The sequence below is a fragment of the Psammomys obesus genome, unplaced genomic scaffold (genome assembly GCF_907164565.1).
Source record: "Psammomys obesus unplaced genomic scaffold, mPsaObe1.curated_primary_1811, whole genome shotgun sequence".
NCBI lineage: Eukaryota > Metazoa > Chordata > Mammalia > Rodentia > Muridae > Psammomys > Psammomys obesus.
This window is the reverse complement of record NW_026592509.1, coordinates 750,581-770,158: the sequence shown is the minus strand read 5'-3', so window position 1 is coordinate 770,158 and position 19,578 is coordinate 750,581. Positions and strand designations below refer to the sequence as shown.

The 19,578-nt window shown below is 52.6% G+C and overlaps 1 protein-coding gene across 3 annotated transcripts; it reads left to right on the top strand.

Annotated features, from left to right (window-relative positions):
• Positions 1 to 830: 830 nt before the first annotated feature.
• Positions 831 to 18,259, top strand: Odad1 (outer dynein arm docking complex subunit 1). 3 transcript variants are annotated; one of them, XM_055613663.1, is made up of 16 exons: positions 831 to 1,103; positions 1,245 to 1,411; positions 1,503 to 1,594; positions 2,597 to 2,696; positions 2,986 to 3,175; positions 8,785 to 8,907; positions 9,066 to 9,179; positions 12,021 to 12,088; positions 13,878 to 14,065; positions 14,193 to 14,327; positions 14,780 to 14,862; positions 14,958 to 15,126; positions 16,689 to 16,852; positions 16,939 to 17,036; positions 17,294 to 17,372; positions 17,448 to 18,259. In XM_055613663.1, exons 3-16 carry the CDS (start codon positions 1,516 to 1,518, stop codon positions 17,949 to 17,951), a joined length of 2,094 nt encoding a protein of 697 aa, XP_055469638.1. In that variant the 5' UTR covers positions 831 to 1,103; positions 1,245 to 1,411; positions 1,503 to 1,515; the 3' UTR covers positions 17,952 to 18,259. The 3 variants fall into 3 exon arrangements, with proteins under 3 accessions (XP_055469638.1, XP_055469639.1, XP_055469640.1); XM_055613664.1 differs by lacking the exon at positions 831 to 1,103 and having other exon boundaries at positions 1,125 to 1,411; XM_055613665.1 differs by lacking the exons at positions 831 to 1,103; positions 1,245 to 1,411; positions 2,986 to 3,175 and having other exon boundaries at positions 1,557 to 1,594.
• Positions 18,260 to 19,578: the final 1,319 nt, after the last annotated feature.

Sequence of the window (19,578 nt, the reverse complement as noted above, 5' to 3'; positions counted from 1 at the left end):
GTTTTGGTTATCACAATAATAGTATCACGCAGAAGTGGAAGTATCTGCAGACCAAGGGTGGTGGCAGGATCTCCCTTGCCCAGGCCTCGGAGGAGCTCAGCATCGCGGCCACTTCCTCCCACAGGAAACCGCAGGCGTCGGGCACACCCAGCCTGCAGGCAGGCGTCCGCAGCCCGCTTGCAAGAGGACCACGTGGGTTGAAGAGTTTGGCCAGATGAGGCCTCTGGAGGCTCCGCCCACTCTCGCTTCCGGCTCTGCCCTAGCACTCGCGAACCGTTGATCGCGCACGCGTAGTGAGCTTGTGTAGGAACTGAGTTAGTGGTGAGCCTGCCTCCAAACCATGATATCCCCAAATATCCAGTCCAGACACGCATTTCTTGGACCGGTACCGAAGAACCCTGCCTGGCCTCGAAGTCTAGTCTTCTAAACATCTCCCTTCAGGCGCCTTTAGTTTCTGCTTCCCCGGAGACCTGCTGTCCACAGTGCCTAGCTCCACGCACCCCATTTTGACTTCCGGGGGGCTCGCTCCTTCACGTCCCCTCAACGAGCGTCCCCCCAGGGCCTCCAGGTCACCCCCGGCCCCTCACTTAGCTCCTTTTAAAGAACACGGCTCCCAAACCCAAAGCCCCGCTCCCACAGTGCACAAGCTCCCGCCCCTTCGTCCTAAAAGCCTCGGCCGCTCCCCTTAGTCCCCGCCCTAACAGCCTGAGCCCCGCCCCTGTGGCTACGCCCTTCCCGGGGCTGACTCCTCCCTCTGCCTGCAGTCCCGCCCCTCACAGCGCCCAAGCCCCTCCTCCTCCTCTCAGCACTGCGGTTCCTGCCCCCCCACAGTACCCGAGACCCCCCGCACTCCGCCCTGGGTCCCTGGCCCCCTTTCCCAGGCTCAGGTCCCTGTGTGCTCCTGGCTCCTCCATCTTCCTAGTGCTGCGACCCTTTAATTCAGTTCCTCATGTTGCGGTGACCCCCCTCAGCCATAAAACCATTTTCGTTGTTACTTCATAAACAACCGTAACTTTGCTACAGTTATGGATCGTATTGTAAATATGTTTCCTCCGATGGTCTTCGGTGATGGACGACACCCCCAACGGCGTCGCGACCCACAGGTGAGGAACGCTGTTCTCTAGGGTCGTCTCAGCCCCCACCCCCAACACTCGAGTCCATCGAATCTTCCACTGGTCTCTCCTGCTCTCCTCCTAGCCCTCCCCCCGCTGTCCTCAGGCCTCATTGGTCCCCTATCTCCCCAGTAACCAGACCACAACAGTGAGTGTGGAGCTGCAAAGACAGGTCCAGGTGCTCCAGCAGGCAGAGCCCTCGACCGTACCCCGAGCCGGCCGGGGCTCAGAGGTGCCGACAGGCGGCCCCGGCACGGAGTCCGAGGCAGGCCGCAGGACCCAGGCTGTGTGTGTTTGAGGTGAGCGGCGTGCCGGTGTAGGCCCCGAAGGGCTGCTGCTGCTCGCCCTGTGCGTTGGCTTGCGCGCTCTGAGGCTTAGTGTCCCTTGCAGGAGCGCCGCCCCTATGTCCAGGATGCGTTTGGGTCTGTCGGCCAGGAGCGCCCGCTCCGAAGAAGTTAGCGAGGTCTTCCTGGAGGGACCCGGTAATTCGTAATTCCTCCTCTCCTCTGAAGTTCCTTTTCTGTCCTCAGCTTTTCCAAGTTCCAGAGCCAGGGCTGGGGACGCTTCCCAGGAGCGCCCTCTCCTGGGGGCAGATTCGAGCCCGAACGGAGGGGCCTCCCGGCGTGTGGCGGCGCCAAGCCGGGCAAGTGGGGTGGCCGGGAAGACTTCGGACATCCAGAAAATACCAGGGGAGGGCCTGTGAGATGGCTCAGCGAATAAAGGCTCTTGGTTACCAAGCCTGATGGCCTGAGTTCCACCCCGGAACTCACGCGGGGGAAGAAGAGAACTACCTCCCTCTGACCTCTCCTACGCTATGTAAACATAATTTAAAACAGAAAAAGGACCGGCACACCTTTCATCCCAGAGCTGGGGGGGCAGAGGCAGTTTGAGATTCAGTCCAACCAAGGCTACCCAGTAAAAAACCTGTCTCAAAAACAAAACAAAACAAAACAAAAGCTTGGGGAGCGAGAACAGCATACGCAGCTTGTGGCTAGGGCAGGAGAGTGGACATTGCTTTGGGTCAGTCGAGGAGCTGGGAAGGTGTGAAGAAGCTGATGGACTGGCAAGGCTCCTCCTCCGGGCTTGGATGCCAGGCTGAGGGGTCCAAGAGGAAGGGTTCATTCGGTAGGAAGTCCTTGGGGACTTTGTAGGGAGATGAGCAGGAGACTGGAGGAAGGTTCTGTGGGAAGGGTTGAAGCATGAGCCCCAGGACAATAAGAGAGAGGGAGGGGCAGGCGGAAGGAGAGAGGCCACCGCAGTCCCACCGAAGGCTAGAAGGGAGCCGCTTTCTAGTCCCAGGTGTTAGAGACCAGGAGGCATCCTCAGGCCAGAATGGGTTGGGAGGGGAAGGGGTCAGTCTAGCTACTAGGAGACACAGGGACTGAGGTGAGGTCCCAAAGGATGCCAAGGGCTGGGGCTGCGGAACTCTCTGGGGAGGACAGGCAGGCCTGATCCTTTGAGTCCTTTGCCTGGTCTCCCCACAGCGGATTGGGAGCTCAGCCGCCTGCGACGAAGATGCAAGGTGATGGAGGGGGAGCGGCGGGCGTACATCAAGAAGGTTCATCAAAGCATCAAAAAGCAACTGTGAGCGGGGGAGAGGGGCTTCTGAGCCTTGGGAGGAGGAGAAGGAAAAGGTGTGGGGGAAGTACACGAGTTATGGAGGAGGTGCAGGGTCCGAGAGAGTTGCAGTTGCGGGATCTCTGAGTCAGGTGCTGGGGAAGAGAACCGGTAAGTGGGAAAGCAAGGGGAGGAAGCAGAGGAGGGGCGGGGTTGGGAGACGCACAGGGTCAGGGGGCCAGTCGGGACTCAGTGACTGGGGCTGGTTGTTGAGTGCCACGCTCTTGCTGGTGTGTGACCCCGGACTGACTGACAGCGAGGAGATTCAGCAGCTGGAGATGTTCCGAGCCAAGCTCCAGATGCAAATCAGCGTGGCGCAGACGCAGGTCAAGCGACTGGGAGACAGCAAACGTTTGGAGGACATGGGTCATCTGCTCAAGTGCAGGGCCCAGGTACAGGGCGAGATCGAGGCGCTGCAAGATCAGACCCGGGCCTTGGACAAGCAGGTGGGCTCTGCTGCTTAGAACCTCTGCCCAGAGGCAGGGACGCTGTGTACTCCCGGGAAAACAGCACTCAGGAAACTGAGGGAGGAAGGTTACTGTAAGTTCAAGGCCAGTCTGGGCTACAGGTGAATCCCACCTCCCACAGTTTGCAACGTGGCAAGCAAAATAAAATATCACCCAAATTCGACCTGAATTTCAGCTGGATTAGGAACCTATTTGGATGCTTTTAACCATTGGAAAAGAATGCTTTTTGTTTTGTTTTGTTTTTGAAAGAAAGTCTTGCTATGTAGTCTAGTAACTCACTATGTAGACCCCACTAGCCATGAACTCATAGAGATCTGCCTGCCTCTGCCTTCTGAGTATTGGGTTTAAAGGCTACCCCATGGGTCCTGGAAATTATTTTCTGAACTAGTGATTCTAAGCTTTCTTTGTCTTGGAGCTCTTAATTTCTAAGTAAGTTTTTGTTGTTTAAATTCTAAGAGAAACCTCTAGAAATCAGAAACATGGCGAACAGCTCTGAGAGCGCAAGGCCTTGATTTGCAGCTCAGCTGATTTTTATGTTTGCTGACACTCCTGTCTGGTGAATGGTCCGAAGGCGTCACAGCCGAGGCGGGCCGCTAGCTCATGGAATGTGGCAGGGTGATGGCTGTCACTCCCTTTGTTGGGCCATGTCAGTAAGACCCCATCTTAATAGACTGCAGACTGAAGGGTCGCCACCCACCAGCACTGAGGAGCCGCCATGCCCTATGGCGGGGGAGGCAGGGCGCCCCGCAGTGGTGAGCTGATTGGTCTCATGTCACCTTGTCACAAGCCAGACACCAGCTGTTTGGGAAGAGGGAATCTTAATTGAGAAAATGCCGCCTTGGTATTGGCCTGCAGGCAAGTCTGTGGTCCGTTTTCCTGATTGATGAGTGCGGTGGTTTGAACAGGGATGGCCCCCATAGACTCGTGTGTTGAAATGGCTGGCCCGGAGGGCACCGTTAGGAGGTGTGAGCTTGTTGGAGGAGGTGTGTTGTTGTGGGGGTGGACTTTGTGGTATCTGCATGCTCAAGCTGTGTTCAGTGACACAGTCCCCTTCTGCTGCCTGTGGAACAAGATGTAGAACTCTCAGCTCCTTCTCCAGCGCCATGTCTACCTGCATGCCACCACGCTTCCCACCATGAAATAATGGACTAAACCTCGGAAACTGGACAGCCCCACTTAAATGTCTTCCTTTATAAGAGCTGCCGTGGTCATGCTGTCTCTTCACAGTAATGAAACCCTAACTAAGACGATGGCTGATGTGGATGGCCCAGCCTGTTGTGGTCCTGGGTGTTATGAGAAAACAGGCTGAGCAAGCCTATGAGAAACAGCCTAGGACTAGCCGTCCTCCACAGCCTCTGCCTCAGTTCCTGCCCTGACTTCCCTTCACAATGGGATGGGATCTGAAATAGACTTTTTCCTCCACACTTTGGTTTTGACCAGGGTGAGTTTTGTTTTTTCTTTTCTTTTTCTTTCTTTCTTTCTTTCTTTCTTTCTTTCTTTCTTTCTTTCTTTCTTTCTTTCTTTTCTTTCTTTCTTTCTTTCTTTTTCTTTCTCAGCAATAGAAACCCTAACTAAAAGAGAAACTAGTACCAGGTAGTGGGGTATACTATGATAGAGCTGACAATGTGTTTTGGGGAGGATTATGGAAGGACTTTGGAACTTTGGGCTCCTTGACTGCTCAGGTTCAGTGATGTTTGTAGAAACTAAGAAGATAACCCTGAGGGCTTGTGAAGTTTCAGAGAGATGTCTGAGCATTTCTCCAAGACTATCAGGGCCACATGTGTGATATTTTGAATTAAGAACTACTGAAGTGAAACCTTTGCTTTACTGGAACAATTGATTTTGGTCCGTTGGGGCTGAAAAATCAGCCATGATTAAGAGCCCAGCATCACTGAGGAGAAATCTGGGAGTATTTCCTCAGGGACAGCGCAGACACTGTGATTCAGAGGCAGCTCAGGCTGCAGCTCGCAGTGGCTCACTTGATAACATGAATGAGTTTCGTACTGGTTCTGAAGGCATGAAAGGGTCATGAAGAGCTGGGTTTGGCCCCATGTGGCAGGGTTAGAGAGAGTCCCAGAGAGGCCATTAGTGACAGCACAGCCTCAGCAGCAGTAGAAAGCCCAAGATTGAAGGGATCTTGGAGAGAGTCCCTGAAGAGGATTCAGGGGAGGTTACTGGGGAAGGTAACCCCCAGTTTTGGAGATGCCATGGGGCAACCACCAAGGGCAGCAGCAGGTGTGAAGTGGAGCGGCCTGAGCCTAGGGGGCAAGCTGCAGGTGCTGTATCCACTTGGTCTGGTCGGCCAAGCCCTCTGTGTGACCTAGAAGATTGTGAGTGGATCATTTGACACTGAGCTCCACACTGTTGGACTCTGGTTTTGCTTTAATTTGTTTGTACTTAATTTGTTTGTGATTGTGCTCTGGTTCTTCTCTCTTGGAATAAGAAAGTATTTAACTTAGCAGGGCGTGGTGGTGCACACCTTTAATCCCAGTACTTGTGAGGTAGAGACAGGTGGATCTCTGTGAGTTCTAGGCCAGGTAGACCTAGAAAGTGAGTTCCAGGACAACCATGGCTGTTACACAGAGAAACCCTGTCTGGAAAAACAACAACAACAACAGCAACAAAAAGAAAATTATTTAACTTATTTTGATTTTGCAGGAGCACACAGAGATTTTGTAATTTTAGAGAGGTTTTGGATATTTTAAAGAGACTGAATGTTTAAAGTGTTTAAAAATTTAAAGACTGTGGAAGCTTTAAAGTTTGGAATATGTTAAATCTTGTGATATTGACATAAGGAAAGGTTATGGTTTAACAGTGAGATGTTTGTGTGTCAAGTTCACAAGGGGTACTTTGCGCTGGTTAGTTTTATGTCAACTTGTCACAAGCTAGAAACATATTGGGGAAGAGGGGGTCTTAATAGAGGAAATACCTCCGCAAGATTGGCAAGTCTTGACTGATGGCTGATGTGGGTGGGCCCAGCCCGCTGTGGGTGGCACTGCTTCTCGGCAGTGACCCTGAGTGCTGTTAGAAGTCAGGCTGAGGGTGCCAAGAGAAAGTCGGTAAGCAAGACTCTTCCCCGCCTTCTTTTTGTGATGGACTGTGTTCAGGGTATGTAAACTAAAATAAACCCTTTCCTACCTGTTGCCTTGCTTGTGGTGTTTCATCACAGTAATAGAAATCCTAAGACATCTGCCAGCAGCTATTTGATGAGGTTCAAGAGACGCTTAGCTAATGTCTGTGTTGCAGCTTTGGGAGATCCTGAGCTTAGGGACCCAAGAACCATGAAATCAATATGATACTGATATATAACTGACCCCTTGTGAACTTGACACACAAACATACCACTGTTAAACCATAGCCTTTCCTGTTGTCTCCAAGATGTCATATTATTATCAATATCACAATAACATTCCAAACTTTAAATCCCCACACTTTAAAATTCCAACACTTTAAATATGGATAGAGCCCCAAAGGACGATTTCCAGAGGCCTAAGAGAGGAGGCCTCATGGTAAGCCCTTAGGTTCCTGGGGATGTGCCCTGGGCGGGGGAACCCTGTCTTTCTGGCTCTGCACCCTGGCTCCCTGTGGAGGGTTTTTTTCTGATGCTGGCACCCCATCATCCCTATCTAGGGCTTTCTCCAGGTGTCTTAATGCAAAGGGAACAATGATTGAGGGCTAGAAATCCTAGCTCTACCAGCCTTTTCTCTTACTAATGTAGTTATTTCTGCATATTGTTGTAACAGAAACTTACAGTCATATGAAGCTCGTTGTGGGAACGGAAACTGACAGTACAGTCACACCAAGATGGAGGACGGGTCAGTTTCTACAGCAGCAGTGTAACCCTGATTTAAGAGCTCCTGAAAACCTGTGCATTTTGAGTTGTCCCAGCTGACCCCAGTGCTGCGTGTTTGACAGTTACACTTTAACCAGGGCAGTTCAAGCAGCCAGTCTAGTGTTTGTGTAATAAGAAGTCAGAAGCTGTTTGTGAAAATAATTGGCATAGACGGAAAAATGTCCATATTTAATTCTTTTTGCAATTTCTTTTAATTTTTCTACTTATGTGTATCTGTGTGATGTGTGTATGTATGTACATGGAGGTACCTCTGAAGGCCAGAAGAGGGCATCAGATTCCCCTAGACCTGGAGTTTCAGCTGGTTGCACATCATGTCCAGCCGGTGCTGGAAAATGAACACTGGTGCTCTGCAAGAGCAGTGAGTGCTCTTAACTGCTGAGGCATTTCTCCAGATCCATGTCCTGGCTGTCTTGGAACTCACTCTGTAAACCAGGCTGGCTTTGAACTCACTCTGTAATCCAGGCTGGCCTCGAATTCTCAGAGATCCCCCTGCCTCTGCCTCCATAGTGCTGAGCGTTAAAGGTGTGCGCCAGTGCTGCCTGGCTATTGTGATAGAAAATTTAATTGGGGAGGTTGCGGATTCACTTAAAGTTTTAAGAATGATAAAGAGTTTCCCTTGTACATTTTGCTCACTATCCCCCAATTTGGATTTTTATTTGATTTGATTTTTATCATAGCTACCACTGAAAACTGGCACAGGAGAATGTTGCTTCACTGAAAGGCAAATGCTGCCATCTTGTGGTAGACCCTCAAGCCACCAGGCGCGTCTGGTGGCCAAGCGGGTATGGCCTATGCCCATGTGCCCTCACACATGTTGCTTGCCCATGAGTGAGTCTGGAGTTGGCCTCTTGGTGCATGTGTGTTTTTGCCAAAGCTGCTGGAACCAGGTCTCCTCGTGAAGTGGTACACTTCTCAGCTCCAGAGACTACTGTCCAAGATCAAGGTACAGGCTGGGTTGTCTGCCCCCGTGCTCAGCAGGACCCAATCTCTTGCCTCCTCAGGGTATGGTGTTTTGCTGGCCATTTGTGTTTATTGGTTGAGACAGGGTCTCACTCTGTAGCTCTGGCTGTCCTGGAGCTCGCTCTGTTGGTAACCGTTCTCTGGGTCACTTCTGGAGTCCTGGGGCGAGGGTGTGACAGGAATTTGTAGGGATACTATCGGGCCTGCAGTGGTACAGACTGGGGACACAGTGTTAAATGCATTGTCCATTTACATTCTGTGGAGTAAGCCCAGACACAGCGAGAGTGCAGAAACACGCTCATGCGGGAAGCTCTCGGGACTCTAGGTATCCTCAGCATCCCAGACTCTAAGCACCACTTTTAACTGCTGCTCTTAGTCTCCCAGCATCTTCCTCTTTCTGGGGACCATGACAGCTGCAACCCAACCCTTCTATTTCAGGTATGCTTTCAAAAACAGCAGGAGAGGCAGAGGCAGGTAGTTCTATGAGTTCAAGGCCAGCCTGGTTTTCATTGTGAGTTCCAGGACAGCCAGGGATAGACAATGACACCCCCTCTTGAAAAACAAAAAAAATAAAAAGACCACAAGGCAAAGGGTAGAGCTGGCTGGTTTTGGGCCACAGTTCCTGTGGTTTCCCAGACATGGGTCCATTGGCTACAAGGGCATTTTGGCTGACTTGGGTGTTACAGAAAGGAGGAAGGATGTGGGAGCTGCAGGGAGAGCATATGTCCTTGATGAATCTCTCCCAGGCATGTGATGGGTGCTGCGTTCCCTCCAGATCCAGGAGTGGGAGACCAATATCCTCACCAAGAGTAAGACGCCCCCAGCTCCTGGTGTCATCTTGGATCAGAAGGTGAAGGTCCAGAGAAGGATCACAATCCTAGAAGACCAACTGGACAGGGTGTGTGGCCTCGGGCTCTCCAGGATAGACCTCAGGCTCAGACTGGAAGGGCATCGGGAGGACAGACACCGTGGGCTTGGGGTTCCCCTGGAGGGTACAGGGTGGTTCTCCACCTCTGCCCAGGCCAGGCCTCCTGAGCGTGCTAACGCCCACCCCAGGTCACCTGTCACTTCGACATCCAGCTGGTGAAGAACGCAGCCCTGCGGGAGGAGCTGGACCTGCTGCGCATCGAGAGGGGCCGTTTCCTGAACATGCACCACAAACTGAAGAAGGTGGGGCGAGGAGGCCCTTCCCCCCCCCCCAGCTTAGTGCCCAGCCCCACCTTAGTGCAGGAGAGAGGAGGAAGAACCATCTCCCCTTCATCTCGCTCCCACGCAGAAGCTTCATTTGAAATCTGTCTCCTGGGGCCACTCACCAAGCTGTTCATACCTCTCAAGATCTGAGCACCTTCAAAGCCCTCTGAAGAGCCAGCCCGCCTCCCTCCCTCCTTCCCTCCACCCCCTTTATGAAACTTTCATATCAGAACAATTTAAGCGTATATAAAAGATGTGAAAACTGTACACAGAAACCTGTACATATGTCTACTAGGATGTATGTACATGTTTATATAGGTACGTATGTATAGGCTCCTTGAGAGACTTAATATAGAGCCCAAGTTAGACTTGAACAATCCTCCTGCCTCAGCCTCCCTAGTGCTGGATTACAGATGTGAGCCATCTTACCTGGCTAAGATTGGTTATTTGCCTCTCTCTGTTTCTCCCCCTTAGTCTCTCTCTCTCTCTCTCTCTCTCTCTCTCTCTCTCTCCTTTCTCTCCCCTTCCCTCGACCCCCACCTCACGCACTCGTGTGTTCCATGACCTTGACCTTGTGTTGTGGAAGTGTCTGGGCCAGCTGTGTTTTGAGGAGGAGGTTCCTTGTGTGGACCATCTGCTTGGCTTAGTGCTCTGTTGAAGGCAGGGCACTTTGGGAAGAAGCTGAGCTTGGGATTTGGTGTTCAGGTGTCACAGCCAAGGAGGAGGTGCTGTCCTTGGAAGGACGGAGTCTCCTTCCAAGACACAAATAGAGTGCTGAAGCTCCGTACTGATGACCTCAGTGACAGCTAATGCCCTTGCCTGAATAACCTCCACCGCCCTGACCAGTGTTCCTGGCCAGCATTCTTACTAGGTTCAGCATTGTGACTTCAAGGTGAATGTCCACAGTCGGTACTGGCCGTGGCGCCCCGTCATCTGGGTGTGCCTCACTACCCTCTCTGTGTGCCTCCTCGTTCTCTCCGCTCCTCTCCTCCTCTTTGCTATTTCTCCAGCAAGCTCCCATGTCTGCTGTGGCTCTGTATATGCGTGTGCAGTGAGTCCCCTCAGAAGCTGGAGTTACTGGTGGCTGTAAACTGCCCAGTGCAGGTGCTGGGACTTGAATTCTTAACCTTAAAGCCACCTCTCCAAAGCCCCCCCCCCCCCCAGCCCCGTAGTGGGGAATAGGCATTGGAAAATCAAGATTTAGGCCCTGAGTGACCTCTTTATGGCTGTGTTATGGGATTTTCTTTTCACCCTCCTGTCTCTCCTCCCTAGGTTATGTCCTCAGGGCATACCAGATTGAAGTGTCAGATGCTGTGGGCAAGCGCCACCCTCTTAGCATGGTCCACCTTTTCTTGTCAGTCTTTCCTCCCCCCTAGGAGGGTTTGTGTGTGTGTCTGTTCAGAACCTACCTGGCCCAGTTCTTGTTTCTGTCTTCTACATGTTTCTCTTTTCATCTGAGTACAGTTGGGTTCATTCACGTCTGTCTGAAATCAGTTTATCGTGTGGTTTTGGTGGCTGACCCTGCTGCCGAGCTGCAGCCTGCCTGCTTTACTTTTCACTCCTGTCTTTGTCAACTTAGCCTTTCTTATAAATTTGTAAAACACTAACAAGCCCCCCCCCCCAAAAAAAAAAAAAAAAAAAAACAGTTCCAAAAGTTCAGGCAAAGCATCATCCACCGTCTTTCCATCACTCTGGGGCACAGGCAGCCAAGCTTTTTCAGGCTAGCCTGGGCTACAGATCTTTACTCTGTCTCAAAATAAAAAGCACTCACTGGGGATGTGGCTCTGTAGCTCATGCCTAAGTCCCCGCCAAGCCCCCTAGCCCATTAAACCAAACCAAACTAAACTTCCAAACCTATCCCAGGAACCATCAGCATGACCTTATCTCTTCTACCTCGTATCTAGTGGCCCTGTATTACCTGTTTCCTTCCTCAGTTTCTGGTTATCCACACCTAGCCTCTTTTTGCAAAGGTATGTGTGTACGTGTGTTGTGTCCACATGTATGTGTATTTGTTACTCTGTATCTGTAGAAGCATGTGTGACTTCTCTGTTGTTTCTTCCTCTTGAAAGCCCCTCCCCCCTCTGAAAACATGCGGCTACTTATGTGGAGCTAGAAAACAGAATGGTAGGGTCACAGTGTGTTAGTCTGTCAGAGTTTGGGAACTTTCTAGAGAAACAAGACTCATTTAGCTTACGGTGTTGGAGGTGAAGAATCCAAACCACACAGGATGGCTTTACCTAGCTGCCTTGGTCTACCAACCACATTATGGCCAACAGAGGCATGAGGGAGATGTCAAATGGAGGAGGAAGCACAGGGTTGGACCTGGGAGGGCAACCTCAGTCTCTTCTGAGGTCACTGCCTTTAGCAGTTTTATAGTAGGCTCTACCTTCTAAAACATCCCATTACTTCCTAGTATTGCCAGGCAGGGGCCAGGCTCCCTCCCACGACTGTTGGTGGACACCCCATGGCACATCCAGAATAGTAATAACATCTAAGCAGGTTTCCCACCAAGGGGCTGACCTTTGTTCCTGGTGAGCGGCTCCCAGTTATGTGGCCCCTGTCCTCCTGATTTTCCTCTCATTTGGGACCTCATTACAATCCCTTTTCTGCTTCCAAAGTCAGTCTGGTGGTCTACATAGGTTCAGGACAGCCAGAGAGACACAGTGAGACTCTATCTCCAAAACAGAAATACGCCCCCCCCCCCAACAAAACAGAAACAATTTTTTTGGTCAGGGACTCATAGGAGGGTCTCCAGTGTGGGTGCAGGACTGCCCATGCTCGGGAAGGCTGGAGGAACAGCCAGCTCATTGTCTCCTGTAGGACATCCACCTGCTTCGGGAGATGGTTGGCGCTCTCAGCACGTCCTCTACTTCTGCTTACACAGCCAGGTAAGCCCCCTGGGGGTGTTGGGTAGCAGAGGCAGCAGGGAGTGGGGCAGGAAAGCTGGAGACTTCCAAAGATTGACAGAACCCAAGAGATACCCCGGACTCTTCTGCCAGACCCTGTGCCTTGGATGTGTGTAAACGGGAGACTTCATCCGTGACAGCAGCGGGCCTGGGGACCTAGGAGGTGTCTGGCGGTGGAGAACAGCTGGGCTACTCACCAGTGCTGGCTGTGGAAGCAAGCAGATGGCCTTGGCACAGATGCACTGGGCAGAGCTGATTTGTGGAGGCTGCTTAGGCACTGACTTTCCTTTCTGGCTCTTTGGCTCTTGGCCCTTCTGTGCCTTTTCTTCCCTCTGCTGTTTCCTGCTCCACACGTTCCCCTCTTTGCTTGGCACCTGCTTCCTGTGGTCCTGGGGCACCCCAATGTCCACCTTAAGGCCTTCCTCCCTCCTCCTCTTTCTCCCTTGCTTTTCTAATTCGTGTAATAGTCACCATTTAAAAGTGTACAGCCAGCCGGATGTGATGCCATATAGCACTAAGGCGTGCAGGGCCAGCCTTAGCTACTGAGCCAGTGTGAGGCCAGCTTGGGTTGCAGGAGACCCCATGTCACATAGCTACAGACGTGTGCAGCCCAGGAACATTCACCATATTGTGCAGCGGTGCTGTCCTTTCCTGAGGTCTCAGCAGACCTCTCACTCCCCTGCCTCTGGTGTCCTGACTGCTCCACGCGGATGGAGCGAGCAAGATGCTTGCAGCCATTCTTGTCCAGGGCATATGCTAGTTCTTCATCCTTTCTGCCAATCGCTCTGCCATTTCTTTTTGACTTTTTTTTTTTTTTTAACATTTATTTATTTTGTGTGTATGTGCCTGCATACGTGCGCGCATACTCAGGCCATGAGTATGGAGGTCAGGATAATCTTCCACCCTGTGGGGTCTAACTCGGGCTGTCAGCCATCTCCCCAGCAAGAGTCTGATTTCTTACCGTTGTCACTCTCCATCCCTTACTCTTGCCACCCAGGTCCAGCTTCCCCACACCCTGGGTGTCTAGGTGGCCTCCTGTCCTTGGGGTCTTATTCTCTCAGTTCTAATTCCCAGGGAGGGAATCTGTTTAGTCAGGTAGTTCTCTGCCTGATGGTGCAGTGGTCAGCTCATTTAGGCACTTGTAGTGGACGGTCAGGTGGGGCATGGGGACAGACAGGCTGGTTTCTGTTCTGGGAAGCTGTGGCTTGACCAACCAAGAGTTTCTTGGGGGTTGGGGCTTGCTGTTGTCAGGGGAGGCTATGCATGAGAAGAATGGCCCAAACTAGCCCTCAGGGGTGGCTCTGGGAGGAGCCCCCCAAGACTGGCAGAGATGAGATCAGAACCAGAATGTCCCAAGGCAGGGGCCCTTTGCCACCGATGATATTCAAACTTCAGGCCCATATTTACAGCCAAGCAGGGAGGGCAGCAGCCAGTCTTCCTGCCTTAGGATGTGGAAAAGCCCTGACTGCCCCAGTCTTCCCCATTTCTAGGTACAGACCATTCAAACCTCGGTGTCACCCAGGCACCTTCCTGAGTCTGACCACATTCTTGAGCCCTCTGAGTAACTGTCACATGATTCCTGGCCGCTGTGTCCCCTTGTGTACCCACCAGGCTTGTACCCAGCCCCATCCTGCCCCAGCTCCTCCAGCCGAGAATGTGCTCTGCCCGTTGTGAGCATCTTTGTGAAACCAGCTGGCACTGTCCTTCCCCAGGCCCCATGCTGACCTTAGCCCAATCTTCTGTTTTGACTGACATGCCCCTCCTCCCCCAGGGAAGAGGCCAAAACCAAGATGGGCATGCTGCGGGAGCGTGCGGAGAAGGAGCTGGCTCAGAGTGAGACAGAGGCGCAGATCTTGCTGCGACAGATATCCCATCTGGAGCAGCTGCACCGATTCCTCAAGCTCAAGAACCATGAAAGAGAGCCCGATCCTGACGTGGTGCAGAAGCAGGAGCAGCGAGGTGATCCCCAGGCCCTCAGCGATGGGGGTGGGGCAAAGGAGAGTGGAGCCGGAGAGTGGGCGGAGCCTGTTAGGAGGGCAGGGTTGCCCAGGACCCCCGGAACCCTGAGCTTCAGTGTTACCCACAGCCCGCGAGGTGGCCGAAGGACTCCGAAAGACATCCCAGGAGAAGCTAGTGCTGCGCTACGAGGACGCTCTAAGCAAACTGGCCCAACTGACCGGCGAGAGCGACCCTGACCTGTTGGTGGAGAAATACTTGGAGTGTGAGTGGGCGCTGGGCGGACGAGGAGGTGGGGCTTCCCAGCACTACCTGCTTCTCACATTGTACTGTCTCCAGTTTCCATTCTGTTGCTTGCTCTTTTCCTCCCTCAGGGTCTCTCTCTCCGGTCTGCATCTCTGTTTCTTTCCATATATTTCCTTCTCTCTTGGACTTCCTCTCTCCATATCTGTCCCTCAACCCTTTCTGTTTCCCTTCTCACTGCTGCCGATTGTTTCCCCGCGCTTTCCCAAAGCTCCTTTCACTGTGCCCGCTCTCTGTGTGTAGCTATCTCTCTGGGGCCGTCACTGTCTCTTTTGCTGTAGTTTCCACACTCTTGTGTTTGTGCGTGTTCCTGTTTTATGTCTGTTTTTCTGCCTTTGTTTCTGTCATCTTTCAGCCCTCAGTGATCCTCTTGTTTCTAACTCCATCCCTCTGTGCTCCCCTGCACTCCCCCAGTGGAGGAACGCAACTTCGCTGAGTTTAACTTCATCAATGAGCAGAACTCTGAGCTGCACCACCTTCAGGAAGAGATTAAAGAGGTGGGCAAGGCCTAGCCTTCTTCCACCACCCTACCTCCCAGACTCCCATACCCTGGCCCCAGGCCTAGAGTCAGCTCCAGTCCCTGTCCCTGCAGATGCAGGAAGCCCTGGTCAGCGAGCATGCCAGTCAGGAGAGCCAGCAAATGCAGCAAGAGCAGCAGTACAGGGCGCTGCAGCAGAGTGTGGACAAGGTGTGCTTTGAGTCAGAGCAGCTGGAGTCTCGCTTCCAGGTACTCCGAGCTCAGCTGGAAAAGCTCAAGACTGGTAGGTGCCCACGCGTTCCCTTGGCCCCATCCTCTCCCTCAGGAAGGGTGCGATAGCCTGGGGGAGCTGGCCACCAGGACGCCTTACATGGCTGGCTCTGCATTTGCTTCTCTGTCCGCCCGTACTTTTTGTCAGCCCACCTGGGGCGCGTCTGCTCATCCATCCCTTCTTCCATCCACCTGTCTGCTCATGAGTGTCCAGGTGTGTGATTGTTGGGTCATTGGCCAGGGTGCTTTTATAGTTACTGGAAAATGCTGAACAGTTCTCCAGAGAAATTCCTCAGTCTTTCTTTAGTTAGTTAGTTTGGTTTTTGAGATAGGCTCTTTCTATTATGTAGCCCCATCTGTCCTGGAACTCACTCTGTAGAGCAGGCTGGCCTGATCACAGAGATCCGCCTGCCTCTGCCTCCCGAGTGCTGGGATTAAAGCTGTGAGCCACAGTGTCAATTTCTCCTTTTACGCCTTCAAGTGCACCTGTAGGTACCAGGAAGGTAAACATGCCCGCTCCCCTGGTGCCGCACCACCACATTCTACTATATCTGCGGCACTCACTCAGTGCGGGCCCCACGGCGTCATCGTGGAGTGATGTCACCTTATCGTTATCTCTGTGACGTTCCCGTTCGGCTTCATGCATTTGTATATTAAAATTAGTCTGTCTGTCTATATATATATATATGTGTGTGTGTGTGTGTGTTTTTATGCATGTGTGTGTGTGCACATGAGCACACGTGTGGAGCATGCCATGGTACACGTGTGGAGGCCCAAGGAGAACTTGCAGTAGCTGGCTCTCTTCTTCCCTTGTATGGGATCTTGGGATCAAACTCAAGTTGTCAGGCTTGATATCAAGGGCGTATTTATTTACTTAAACAGTTAAGCACAGTTTGTGTGTGTGCATATGTGTTTCCCCTGTTTCATAAGGTCCTTGTCCTCTTGTACTAGGAGCTACCACGCTCCTGGTGGATTGTGTCATTCTAGTATTTCCCATTCTGAGGCACGGGGAAGGTTTAGGTTCCAGCGTGAGGATGGAGGGGGTTACGGTTCACCTCCAGCCGCATGGCTGTGGCTGACTATCCCTTTCTCTACACAGGGACAGTTAGGTGATTTCTGGTGGCGTGCTGTTGTTTCCTGTTAGAGAAGCGGAGACCCTTTAGGAAATTAGACACAGAACAGAAATAAAAATATCTGTTTAGAGACCATCCAGAGGTGTTGTGAAGCTGCTAAGGAGGGCAGCAGGAGCCACAGGCTCGTGTGTGTGGAGAGGCAGATGGGGTGGGACTCAGCGGGGACACTTCTGTCATTAACAGCAGCCTGTTCACCACGTTACATACAACTGGTCACACGGGGCCTGGGGTCACTTCCTAGATGCCTCTGTTCCACGTGGGAGTTGAGCGCTGGCATTATTGGGTTGGTGGAAATTAGGTTGTTTCCCAGCCAAGGTGTGCCACCAAGGCCTGTCTTCACAGACCCAGGCAGTCTGAGCCTTGCCTTTCCAGAAAAGCTGCGCTCGTGTGCTGGGTGTGGAGAGCACGGGGTCCCTGACGGTGTGGCCCTCTCTGATCCCAGATATCCAGGTTCTCTTCGACAAGGCGAAGTGTGACGGCAGTGGCATCAAGGATCTCCTTGGGGTCAAGAGTTACATCCGGGATAGGGACATAAGCCTCTTCCTGAGTACCATCGAGAAGCGGCTGGTGCAGCTCCTCATGGTGCAGGCCTTCCTGAAGGTTCAGGTGGGTGGGCCAGGCCTTGAGTGTTGGGGCGGGGCTTGGCGGGGCTTGGCTAGGCCTGCGCTAACTCTGGGCTCCTGCATTCTCAGAACCAAACCTCTTTGGCTGAGGCTGCACTTCTGGCACTGGGCCAGAGACTAGAGGATCCCTCAAAGAAGACTCCCCCATTCCATCCTCCTGAGACCATGTGAGGCTTGGGTGGGAGCAGGAAAGGGGCTGACTGCGTGGATCAGACAAAAGGGGTGGGATGGAGGGCGTGGCTATAGCTTGAGGATGTGGTCTTCTGGGGCACAGGGTGTGAAGTGGGAGCTTAGAAGGAGGTGGGAGTAGAGTGGGAAGGTGAGGTGCCAGTGCCCCAAGGAGAGGGGACAGGTCCAGGACAGCTGGAGGCTGTGTTTGGGGCAGAGCTGTGAAACCAGACTTTCTACCTTTCTCCCACCTGAGGGAGGACTCTTCGAGTGTTGTTGTCAGAGACGACTACCCCATGAGCAAGGAGGAGCTGCTGAGTCAAGTCATGAAGTTGGTGAGAATGGGAGCCCGTGGTTGGGGGGGGGAAGCTTCTCCTGTCCGTTGGGACCCTAATGTTGCCCGCCCCTAGGTGGAGCTCCAGGACCTGGAGGAGGCCCAAAGGAAGTTGGACAGCAGTCCCAGCTTGACCTCCAGCACGCAGATCTCCCTGGCAGGCCCGTCCCTGGGGATCCCTAAAAGGACCAGCACGGCCCCTGAGTCCATCCTGAGCCACAAGGGGAAAGCAGGCCGTGGCACTGGCTCCATCAGCCATGTCACCTTTGGTGACTCTGCCTCTGTTGCAGTCCCTATGACCCTGACTTCCACCAATGCCAGTGGAGCACTGGGGTCCAGCCGGAGCTCTTTGGCGGGCCGTGGGGGCTTCAGACATACCAGCTCCAGCAGCTACCTGGGGTCCACCGGCTATATGGATACCACCCGAGGCACCGAGACCACTGGAGGTGGCCTGCAGAGCCAAAGCCTGGGGTCGGAAATGAGTCGAGGCCTCAGTTCCAGCGGCGGCCAGACATCCAGTGCCCTCCCTGCCTCTAGGCCCAGCTCCTCCCCCGGGAAGGACTTGAGGAGCTACCACTAGGGCTGCAGGCCTCTCCCTGCCTCAGCCCTTGACAGGTTTTCTAATCTCTGCCTCCCTTCTCCCCAGACTCCTCTCCAATCCCTCTACCCCGAGGCCTCTGAAGTTTTCCTCCATCTCTTCCCATTTTTTCCCATTGTTACCTTCTCCACCTTGGCCTTGGCTCTCTGTTGTCTCCTTCCTCTTTGCTTCCTGTCTCTACCCCCCTCATCTCTCTCAAGCTTCCCTTCACCTGATGTCTCCTAACTGGATTTCCCTCCATTGACTAGGTGAACTGTAACAGTAGGAAATAAAGGTCAGAGCCCAGCCTTTTCCCAGCCTGGTTCCTACAGGTGTGTTCAAACATGGTTGTATCTGTTTCAAGCTCAGGGAATAATTTATGAGCCCATCTCTGTATCTGTTTATTCCTGTGTTCGTCCGTTCATCCATTCATCCGTCTTCAGAGTTTTCCCTGTTTCTGGTTCTGCTGGAATCTGCATTAATCAGGACAGGCTGGGTTATGCTGCAGAACAAACATCCCCAACATCTGGCTCTTATGTAGCCACATAATATTCTGGCTACAATATTCTGCTGCTTTGTAGGTTGGTTAAGACCTCTATTCCACATTATGCTCCTGCTCAGGCTGACAGGCCAACCTCGACCTAGACAGGGGGTCCTGGGAAAGAAAAAAAATGGCAACTCTTGGGGCTTTACATGGACCCAGTGGTCCCATCGTGCACACCTACTAGCAGGGCAGCCTTGGCAGGGGCGGGGGATGGGGCTAGGGGGCTTTTAGACATCTCTGACCGGCCCCACAGTGGGCCACAGTGGATGACTCCTGTCTGTCCATGCCTAAATGGTCTGTCAAAATTTAATCCAGCTAAAGCCAGACAAAATTCATCAGTCACCCTCTAGACCTCCTCCCTCCACGTGGGTGAAAATAGCCGGTAGGCTGAGGGGGTTTGTGAGAATGAAATACCTCGATTCATGTGAAGCAGCTGCCACAGCCTGTCGCGACTGACACCGAGGTCAGCAGAGCTGGAAACGGGGAAAACTCGGAAAATGAGGATGGAGGCCTGTGACTGACTATACACTGTCAGTGCTGTGCGCGTGGCTGTTAGACTGTCATCTGTACAAGTGAGAAAGTGTCTCTACATTCTCAAACACTCTTTGAAAAGCATTTTCAGAGCCCAACACTTGGAGGCAGAGTTCAAGGCCAACCTGGCCTATTGGAAGACAGTTCCAGGACAGCCAGGGCTACACAGAGAAACCCTGTCTGGACATCCCCCCTTCCTGTACTAAAAGATTACAGCTGTAGTATTGATTAATGGCTAATATGAACTCACTCCACTCACTGTGGGCGGGGCCACCACCCCACCCCACCCCAGCCCCTGGCGGTGGGCCAGGCCACCCCGACAGGTGGTCCTGAATTGTACAGAAAAGCAGGCCGAGAGAGAGGCATTGGGAGCAAAGCAGTAAGCAGCATTCCTCCATGGCCTTGGCTTCAGTTCCTACCTCTGTGAGTTCCTGCCCTGACTTCTCTCAGTGACAGACTGTGACCTGAGAGTTGTGAGACAAATGAAGCCTTTCCTTCCCAAGCTGCTTTTGGTGATGGCCTCTATGGCAGCAATAGAAAACTAAGATAATAAAA

What these genes read in the sequence shown, in the direction of transcription:
- Odad1 (XM_055613663.1), top strand. Translation starts at nt 1,516, where the DNA reads ATGTCCAGGATGCGTTTGGGTCTGTCGGCCAGGAGCGCCCGCTCCGAA. An exon ending in TGCACCACAAACTGAAGAAG is followed by an intron (nt 9,180 to 12,020) that starts GTGGGGCGAGGA and finishes TGTCTCCTGTAG; the next exon opens with GACATCCACCTGCTTCGGGA. An exon ending in TTCCATCCTCCTGAGACCAT is followed by an intron (nt 17,037 to 17,293) that starts GTGAGGCTTGGG and finishes CTCCCACCTGAG; the next exon opens with GGAGGACTCTTCGAGTGTTG.